Source organism: Capsicum annuum, chromosome 4 (assembly GCF_002878395.1).
Source record: "Capsicum annuum cultivar UCD-10X-F1 chromosome 4, UCD10Xv1.1, whole genome shotgun sequence".
Taxonomy (NCBI): domain Eukaryota; kingdom Viridiplantae; phylum Streptophyta; class Magnoliopsida; order Solanales; family Solanaceae; genus Capsicum; species Capsicum annuum.
In genome coordinates this window covers 204583582-204594526 of record NC_061114.1, presented here as the reverse complement: position 1 = coordinate 204594526, position 10945 = coordinate 204583582, and the positions used below count along the sequence as shown (strand labels likewise).

The 10945-nt window shown below is 31.1% G+C and overlaps 1 protein-coding gene and 1 long non-coding RNA gene across 2 annotated transcripts; one reads left to right on the top strand and one right to left on the bottom strand.

The window, feature by feature from the left end:
* Positions 1 to 2550: 2550 nt before the first annotated feature.
* Positions 2551 to 5860, bottom strand: LOC107867541 (ethylene-responsive transcription factor RAP2-13). Its single transcript, XM_016713830.2, has one exon. The coding sequence runs from the start codon at positions 3914 to 3916 to the stop codon at positions 2843 to 2845; it is 1074 nt and encodes a 357-aa protein (XP_016569316.2). The 5' UTR covers positions 3917 to 5860; the 3' UTR covers positions 2551 to 2842.
* Positions 5861 to 7419: 1559 nt separating this feature from the next.
* On the top strand, positions 7420 to 9501 carry LOC124897701. The gene is made up of 2 exons (XR_007054519.1): positions 7420 to 8891; positions 8960 to 9501. It is a non-coding gene; the product is annotated as an uncharacterized LOC124897701 (long non-coding RNA).
* Positions 9502 to 10945: the final 1444 nt, after the last annotated feature.

The window sequence follows — 10945 nt, the reverse complement described above, 5'->3', positions numbered from 1 at the left end:
ATGTCATAGTGAATTAATTAGGATAAATACGGATTTGAACTATTCGGCTATCTAGTTTATTAAATATGTATAAAATGTATACATACTCCATATCCTACATGGCATCCGACATTCAACTTTTCCTTCTATCTTTTTCGAATTGGAATTGTAGTTTTTGTCAGTTTACATGGATACGAAGTTTTAAGTTAATGAGATTTAAATTCATGACCTTTTTGTTTGCTTGGTTTGGAACTAAATTATTTATATATATTGATATGTATTACTACTAATAAATTTCTTAAATATAAATATATACAAGATTAGAATCAAAATCAAGCTATTAGGTTTTGCCGAACTGGTCATTATAACATGTAGTGTGCATCTCTCTGTGTTAGTTAATACTTCCTTCAATTTGTTTTGTTTAAAAGAGATTTTTTTTTTCTTTTTGGTATTTTTTTAATTTCAATTTTACACATGACATATTTAAGAACACAAGATTAAAGGATTCATATTGATACATTCTACATATTTTTAGCTTAAAACTGCAAAATTCACCATCTCTTTACTTTTGTAAACTTCATGCAAGTTAAAACCATACAAATAAATTCAAACGAATGGAGTATAATTTAAGCTTATATGACTTAGTTGTAAAGGTTAACATTTAATAGCTTCTCTTACGTAAACTACTATTCAACGTAACGATTCCAACTCACAATAGTTATATATATGAAAAAACTTTATATTGGTGAAAAATGAATGATATGGACGCAATAAGTTGTATGCAGAATTAGCAAAGTAGTTAGGCAGGTTATTTTAATTGCTTTGAACAATAAGGACAGCTATCTACTACACTTCAATCTCTAATAACACTTGTTCGATCCAGCTGGTTAATTAAGAGAGTCGGTTAAAATAAAGTTTCTCTATTTTTGGCTGTATTTGCTCACCCGACTTGCCAGTAAGAAAACACTAATAAGTTGGTAATTTTAGATCAGATTAGAAGTATGATATTGAAATAATTAATTAGATTATATTAGAAGTTTCACGTAAACTCGTTTAGATTAATTTGTGTTGAAAAAATTGTTTCATATTATGAGTTGGAGAAGGGAATTTACTTGCGTTCTTTTATATGAAATTCTCACTGTGGCAAGAAAGAAGAATATATATATATGAATGTTATATATGCTTGTTATGATCTCCTTGACATATGGAATGTCTTTAGAGCATATAAAAGGATTCAAAATTTTTACAAGACTCCACATGAATTCGAGTAATTGATTTTTAGTATAGTAATTGAATTCATGTTGAATTCCATCAATTCGTGGAACAGAGATAGTAGATTTGTACTTTCACAAGTTAGTTTGCACACCAAATAGGTAGGGGTTGTGGCCGGGGTGGGTGGGAATATGGCTTCTGCCCTCTGACTTCTAAACATGGAACATACTAGCTTGATTTGATTTTTAACCACATCATTAACAACCCTACTTCCGATCTTGGAAGATACTAGCTCAAACTCAAACCTCAATCTTTTCCCAAGCAGCGATGGAGAAGCTAGAATACCGGAAAAAGTTTATCTGAACCTCTTTCGTTAGATAATCAAACTATATATAAAATTAATTCTTTACTCCTACTTTTATGCGCCTTTAGTAGTCTAGTAGATATTGATACAAAGATCCCCATATCGATGCATGGTTTAAGGAATGAGTGATTTCTTTAATATGATTTGGCCGACAATCAACTCCTCTCTAAGTAAGCTTTTGAATTGAACTTCTAAGCTCGAGATTCATTTCCTTAATAGTGAACTGTCTTGATCAATATTGTCTCCGTCTCTTGTGTCCCCGGCCTTTCATAGTGCTCAATTGTGCTTCTATGATGTGTTCGGTTCGAATCGCACGCCACCATACAAACAGTATCGAAAAGTAAACGAAGCTAATTTAATGACTAATATGACCAAAGGTCGCGTCTGAAATCATTTCATGATATTCGAAATAATTCAATTTGAGAAAAGATGTCACAAATGATTTTGGATTAAAGTAAAGATAATGCCACTTTTTGCCACTGGTGAACACTTACCAAACCTTTCATCCGAAAAAATTTTCATGATCTCTTTGGCATGCTTATCTCTATCTACAACAGCCCGTAGAACAATACAAACTAGAACTACTAGTTACTTAGGATGTCCTTTATTTAACCGGCTTACCACATTTTTATTGAAATAATTCTTTCCCCTAAGATCTGTAGAGTTCGATAAAAGTTTCAAATCAAAAACTTTTATCAGGTTATATAAGCGCACTCCAAGTTAATGCTTTTTTATGCTATAAACAAGAACAATCAATATTATCAGTTAACCACTTGGAAGTTGGAACTATTATAAATCCCAATTATGTACTTGTAGAACACTTTTTTGTTTGAAGCATGTTGATCTAATTGTTTTGGCTAATATACTTGTCGAACGCTTTATAGTTTGAAGCATGTTAATCTAATTGTGTTCTTAATTCAAGATTTGGATAATGGTAATATGCATATTTACTAGAAACAAAATTAAAATACTACGAACATGAAAGAGTAAGAGAATAGTACTAAAGAAAATATTGACACTAAAATGAAAAGACTACAACCATGACAAAGCATCAAATCCACTGGCCTAGCCAAGACAAAAAACATGACCAAACCAGTTACGATTTTTAACCTAAAAACAAGAAAGGAACTTGCCCTGCAATTGCCAAAAACTCCATTGCAGTGACCGACTGTTCCCTGACCTAAACACCTAGAAACACCATTAACAATTACTATAAACAATGCAAAAATACAAAAGACCTCTTGGACCTAAAACTTAATAATAGCTAATAATATGTTTTTTTTTTCCTTATATAGAAGCCCAATCTATCTCAGATGGATACTTCTGCAACAAGAAATTTTCAGACATGTTCCATGTTGATTCTTCCTCGGTGAACTCTGGAAAAATCAGTTCAGTTACCGGTGATGATTCACCTGACGCGGAACCCGACCCGTCACTTTCGGATCCACCTTCAACAACTTTGCTCTCTCCTTCCTCCATCTTAACTACCCCTGCAGCTGTAGCTGCCGATGCCGATGCCGACCCTTTGGTTTTCTTCTTCTTAGAGTCAATACTCTTCCCTTGTGCTAAGCTTTGACATATGTCCTTTAACTTAGCATCAACGGAAGAATGCAATGGATTGTACTCACCAAAGTTGTGGCGGAGATGGGAGAAGTTCAGCCTAGCAAAGTCACCACGAAGCATATAAGCCGCCTTGTCGTAAGCCAAAGCAGCTTCTTCAGCAGTGTCGAAGGTACCAAGCCAAAGACGGGTTCGGTTCTTGGGCAATCTGATCTCAGCAACCCACTTTCCCCAGTGACGTTGTCTGACGCCTCTGTAGAGCTTAGTGGGCTTTGGTGGTGATCCAGATTGCTTCATGTGAACCGGTTTCGGGGCCAAGAAGCTCATGGTAGAAGAAGCATGGTGATGGTACGACATCATCTGCTGCTGTTGTTGTTGCTGGATCTGAAAGTTGATCTGAGCTTGAATCTGCTCGATCTGTGTTGGTGTCAACTGATTCAACCCAATTGAACTCGATTGTTGATCCATTCCGTAACTGGAAAACCCTGTTGAAAAGATTTGGGAATTCATTTCCGTGGAAGTGGAACAATCATCAGAAGGTTGAACGGTAGGGTAAAAGGAAGAAGTGTAGGGATAAGAAATGGGATTAGGAGGAGGAGGAAAAGAAGGAAAAGATTGAAGATCTGAAGAAGGAGAAGAGAAAATAGGAGGAAAGTTAACAGGAGAAGTAGGAGGAGGAGAAACACTTTTCATAAATGGTTCAAGTGCTTCCATAAGTTCACCACCAGAAGTAACTGGATCTGATGATAATTGAAGATCTAAAGGTACTGTACTATTCCAAAAATCCATAGCTGCTGCCATTACCTAAAAAGACACACCAAACAAAAACAAAACAACCCTGAATCTTATCAAATAAGAGAAAACAGGTGAGTGATTTTGCTATAAACAAAAGAAAAGGAGAGCAACAAAGAGGTCTTCAAATAACAACCCCTTTTTCTCCTAATCAAACTTTGAGGGACTACTAATAAAGCCCTCTAAGCTGATTTTACAAAAAGAAAATTAAAAAAAAAAAAACTTGAAACTATACCGAACTAATTTTACTAGATCTCGATTCTGAAAACACCTGGCTTTGAAGAAAACTTTTTCTAAAAATTAAAAGTTTGCATTTTCTTCATTTCTTTTGTTCAAAAAAACATCAAAAACACAAACTCAAAAGTCACAGAAAATTTTCTTTAAAAAACACAGATAGTTGACAGAAAGGGATCAAAGAAGCGGGATGATGCAGAAGGGGAGGAGATTAAAAAGATGAAAAAACACAGAAAAATTTTGAGAAAATTGTTGATTTTTTTATTTTTTTTTAAGTGTGTGGTGTGTGCAGGTGTGAGAAAAATATTGATGAATATATCTCTCTCAGCCTCACTCTTTTTTTTGTTGTTGTGGTCTGTAATCTTCTCAACTGCCCCTTTTTATACTACTTTAGCCCATAGATTTACCCTCTTAACCCTTGTTGTTAATAGTGTTTTTGCTGTTGTTAATTACAATTTTCTTATTGTTTAATTCCACTTGTTACTAATTAAAGAAGTGTTTGTTTTACGTTACATTTTTCAGAAGCTGGAACCAGTTAGTGGTTGCCACGTAGGATATATTTTACCGGCAACTTGCGCGTCCTGTTATCCACATCTGTCAGTTACATTCAGCTGGCGCGGTCTCTTTCTAGTGTGTTTCCATGTTTTGTGCGTTTGTTGACTGGATCAAATGTTCACACTTCACACTCCCACCTTTTCTAACTTTTTTTTCAAAAAATTCGAAATAGCTTTTCCAATAACTCTATATTCATTTTTTGGAAAAGATTAAATTCACCCTATTTTTTTCACTTGAAAAAATTAATTAAATATATCTAACGTTAATTTTTTGAGTTAAATTTATCTTTGCTAGCATATTTTGAGGTTAAATTTATTTTTTTATATTAAAAACTAATTAAATATATCATTCGCCATATTTTAAAGTCAAATTACCTTCAATATTATACTTTTGGGTCAATCATCTAGACAAATATTCAGTAGGCTTAATTTATTAGATTTGACCGCTAAACATCACTTTTCATGACCTTTGCGCTGATGTAGATCCATTATCGAAGGGATGAGTATAATTGTTTGTGTGTTGTACTAAGGTAAATTTATTTTTCATTAGCTATGCATTGATAAATATTCAATGGTTAAATCTTATTCGAAAATTTTGATCAATAGAACTGAGTGGGTATATTTGTTTGCGTCTTTTTGTGGTTCGAGTCAAGTTGAGCGGGCTAGATTAGGGTGTATTTTATTTTTATAAAATGAAACATTTAACGTTGATTTGAGTTTTTCTATTAAAAGATAGTACATGTCAAAAAATTTCTTAATAATGATGATGAATTTAACCTCAAAGTATGACATCGAGGAGAATTTACCCCCAAAATATGACATAATATATTCACTCAGTTTATTCGAGTCGAGGAGAAATTTGGCCCCAAATTATGATAACAAGGAAAAATATAATAAAAGGTATATTTAGTCAATTTTTTAAAATAGAGTTAAATTTAACCTTTTTTCCTTCATTTTTACTCTCCCTCTTTCAAAATAGTCAATCACATTTTATTTATTCAGAGTCTATAACTAGTTTTTAAATAAAGTATTTTAATATTCAAAAATAAAAATTGAAATATTTAAAAATTAAATTAAAGTATTATACGATAGATATCAAATTATCATATTTTGATACCATGATTTCAATATTATTGGTATTTGATATACAATGTTTACTGAAAAAAAAAATACCAAATACTGTATCATAATATTATAATACTAGCAAATACTTATGAAATAGAATTATTATAAAATTAATTATATATTTAGATATTGGAACTTGATTACTCTATCTTGATTTAAATGTTTTCTTTGTTTAATTGATTAACAACGGGAATTATATGTACTTTCTTTTGAATGTATCTATACACAAGTTTAGGTGTACGCGCGTTGCGCGTGTACCTCACTTTAATGAATTCAAACATTACACTAAATAGGATATTTGTTTAAATAATAAAGATGAATATAATAATTAAATTTAATATCTTTTGAGTATGTAAGATGGAGAATTTATTTATTAAACCTAATTTTTACCAAAAATATTTTTAAAAGTCGATCGACATACATTTACCATCTGTAAATTGCAACAAAACAATACAATGATAGAGACATCAAAATCATACAATTAAATCTAATCTTTACACACAATTTTTTTCAAAGCCGTCTGATACTCATTTAACACCTATAAACAATAACAAAATAAATACGATAATAGAAATATCAAAGTAATACAACTAAACCTAACCTTTACATAAAAAAAATCCTCAAAGCCGACCAACATTTATCTATCACCTGTAAATTGCAACAAAATAATACGATAAAAATGATATCAAAACAATACAATTAAACATTAATTTTACACACAAAAAGTTCTCAAAGTTGATTGAGATTCATCTACGAACTGTAAAATACCATAAAATAACAAACTAATAGAAATATTACGATAATACAATTAAACCTAACCTTTACCTAAAAAAAAAAATTCAAAGCTGATCCACATTCATCTAGCATCTGTAAATTAAAATAAAACAATAAGATAATAAGCATAGCAAAACAATACAATCAAACCTGATCTTTACACAAGAAATTCTTCAAAGTCAATCGATATTCATCTACGACCTGTAAACTATAAAAAAAAATATATAGTGATCACAAAGCTTCAATTTTGATTCAACTAATTCTTGTCTGAGCGAAAATTTTGATCCTAAAGAATGATTTTGAATGAAAACAAAGAAGATATATATATATATATATACACACACACACACACACATGTTGAATTCTATTATGCTGACAAATACAATGAAGAAATTGAGGGTTAGAAAATCAAGGATCCACCAATCTAGACATGCAATCGAATCAAGTTACATGAGCATCAATCATATTTTCTCAATATGCGAACCGATTTGTTCTCTAGGTTAACGTACATCTCAATATTTATAGAAGTATTTTCTTAATAGAATCCTATTTTAGGAGTATTTTTCTAATTGAACAGTAGAAAGAAAAAAATATTAATTAATTCTTCTGCCATATATTTTAGGAATCTCATATATTTTAGAAAGTCTAGTAGAAAGGAAAATATTAATTAATTCTCCTGCCATATACTTTAGGAGTCTCATATATTTTAGGAAGTCTAGTTAATATTATAAAAAATAATTAAATAATTAATTTTAAAAATAGTGAAAAGACAGTTTTGTCTAAAAAAGAGATTTTTAATGAAGGGCAAAAAATTCAAATCACTTTTCTAATGGTCTTCACACTTTTAATATATTATAGATTATAGATGTATAAGGTATAAGTATGATATTATTGAAATGCTTTTAAAAAATTGGAATTATAATTCTTAGTAATACGAGTATATGCAAGTTTGAAAACAACCAAACTATGATTATCAATTTATCATATTGCAAAACCGCAAATACAAACTTTAAAATACTGAATGACACCAAATTAATTTGGTGCAAAAATGATATTTTAAAAAATCAAAACTCAAAAATTTCAATATTAGACCATAACCTCATCATGCCCGTCCCTATTCCTCTTGTATCAAACTTTATGATTATCAATTTATCATATTGCAAAACCGCAAATACAAACTTTAAAATACTGAATGACGCCAAATTAATTTGGTGCAATAATGATATTTTAAAAAATCAAAAATCAAAAATTTCAATATTATACCATAACCTCATCATGCGTGTCCCTATTCCTCTTGTATCACTGTGAGAGAAGAAAGAGTTGTTTGGATGATAAGCATCTTTTTCTTCAACCTCGAGCTAGGATTGTGAGTTCGAATCACCAAGGGAATAAAAATATGAAAGCTTTTACAGAAATTTTTTAAAAATTACTATGAAGAAAAAATATATTTTAAAATATTACATTAATATTCAAATAGTGAAAGATAACAAATATTTTGGGACGGAGGTAATAGTTAAATACTGAAAAGCTGAATTTGAAAATCGTCAATCTCATTCCTTTTTGTGTTTTCTGCAAAAACCCATCAAATTAAACAAACACTAATAAAAACTTGAAAAAAAATTGAATATTTGCTACAACTCTTTAAAACGTCAATGCAATTAATTAGGAAAAAAATATCGTTTTTATCCCAAACTATACAAGAAAAGTCTAAGCCACACCTAAACTATCGAAGTGACCTATTACACACCTAAACGATATAAAAGTGATATTATTATCTTTCTGCGACACTCATTCTAAGGCGCGTTTCTTACACTCGTTTTAGGCGCATCCAGCATTTTGAATAACAAAAGTAAACGGTTAAGAACATTAAAAGTACATCACTTTTAAATTTCAACGGATCTATTCTTATTTAAGCCAATTTGAGGCTAAAAACTACGAACCCTAATTCCCAAATTTGTCTTTCAAAATCGAAATTGAAGATCATTTGTTTGAAGAATTGGTAACTAAATCTTTTTAATATTTTGATTTCTTACTATATTGATGATTATTTTGTCTTAATTTTGTTGCAATTTTGATAATTTTTTCTTCCATCAAGTGTTTGTTCAACCTCTCTTAAAATTTATTTTCTTAATCAAGGTACTTTAATGGCTAAGATAAGTTTGAGTAGACTTTGTAAGCAAGAAGAAGAGCATGAGTTGGATGAGGTTCGATGCAAACATGGACATCTTTTGTCTTTGATGATTTCATGGACCTAAAGAAATTCGGGTAGACGATATTGGACTTGTCCTTGCTCTGGGGTAATTGAGTTTTTCCTTCAAACATTGATCTTGAAAAGTGTATACAAATCTAATTCCTTTCATTTTAGAATGCTAGATCATGCGATTTTTGTCTTTGGAAGAATGATTTTATTAATGAATGATCCAAATTTGTTATTCCTAAATTGTTGGGAAGAATCGAGGAGCTTGAGAAAAGAGTTGAATCTTCGACAAACTGTGCATTTTATGAACACAAAATGGTTGATGACAAGACTACTAGGATAACCAAGTCTGTGGAGAACAAAATAGACATGAATAAAATACAGTTGCAAATGGACAATTTTCAGGATGATTTGAAGATGATGAAGGCAAATGAGAAGAAATGGAAGATCAAGTTGGCTAATTCTAAGAAAAGGAAAAAAACAACTTTGGACTACTCTCATTTGTGTATGTATTTTGGGTGTTAGTTTTCTATTTCAATTCATGTTCTTGAAAGGAGATCCAAGAAGGCTGCCCTAAACTAAGTTACTTTATTTTTGTTATGTTTTAAGAGGCTGCAATTTGTATCAATTATTAGATGTTACCTTAGACAAAACTGTCAGGTTGTGTAATTAAATTGTTGTGTAATGAAATTGCAAAGTTGAACTTGATAGTTTTGGCTTTGTTTTCTGTGGTTCTTTGTGTTGCAATTTGTATACAACATCACAACACTAAATGCAGTCACAGCTGTTGCACAAGCACAAACATAAATTTCAGCAACATCACAACACAAATTTAACATTAATAAATGCAGTCACAGCTGCTGCACAAACACAAACACAAATTTCAGCAACAATAAACTTTCAACTGCATAATCATTAATAAAAAAATGAGTGCAATTACATTTTGTTGCCAAATACTTTTACAAAAAGGTTAGTATTGTTAAACTAATTACAGTTATAAAATGCAATCAAAGTTGCCACCAATAAATTGTTCTTAACGCAGTCACAACTGTCAACATCAGTGAACTATCAAAAAGCAGTCTTAAATGCAGTCACAGCTGCCAACATCAGTGAATTATCTAAAACATAGTCTTAAATGCAGTCATAACTGTCAATATTTATACAAGAAAAACTATCAGTCTACACCAACTTCTTATAGAGATTGAACATTGGAGTTTTCTTGACTTAAGCGTGCAGTCTTGGACCTTGTTTTCATTTATTTTTTGCCTCTCATTTCTTGTAGTTGCCTGGAGGTCATAATTATTTTCCTTTTCATTTTACATTTATTTTTGATGTATATCTGAGATTTTCAGTCACAACTACTTAAGATTTGACAGTTTTGAATCTCTCACTAGGCATTTTCGGCTGCTCATATGAAGAAAGTGTTAACATTTATATAAATTATAGTAAATAAAATTTAGATAATAAAGGGACCAATAGTAAATGTAGTAGTAAACTTACATTAAGAATTGTGCATTCACTTTGTGTGTGAAGTAATCTCATTCCAATCATTCTTGGTTTGCCAGCACACTAAAAAGAAAAAAAAAAGATATTTAGTATAAGGTAAGCATAATTAGTTTACAACACACATATTAAATAAAATACCTTTTCTGTAGAATCCTTTGGTGGTCTAGCCCTTCCTCTTTCAGTTGAACCTCTTTCTTTTTCAACAGTAGGTGCTGCACTTGGACCTGCCCTTGAACCTACACTTGGAATTGCACCAACAGATAAACTTGGGCCAAGATTTGCATTAGTACCAGCAGCAGGTGCACCTATTGGATATTTTTTTTGTTGTGACCCTTGTTATGGCAAGTGTTGCATGAAATCTCAATCCCCCTCTTAGATGGTTTTTCAATTTTCTTTTTTATTTCATCTTCTTCTTTCTTTCTATTCTTTCCAGGCCTACCTGGTATCTTTCTAACAACAGGTGGCATAACAGAGATATTCTGTGATTGTGGCCACATCTTCATATTCAAAACTAGTTGAATGAAGAAACTATATGTGTTCATGTAAGTTTCTCTATTGTATCAGTGAGAAATATAATTTACTGGTTTCAGTTTTTTGTGGTGAAGAGCAGCCACTGTATGAGGACAAGGTATACCCTTCAACATCCAT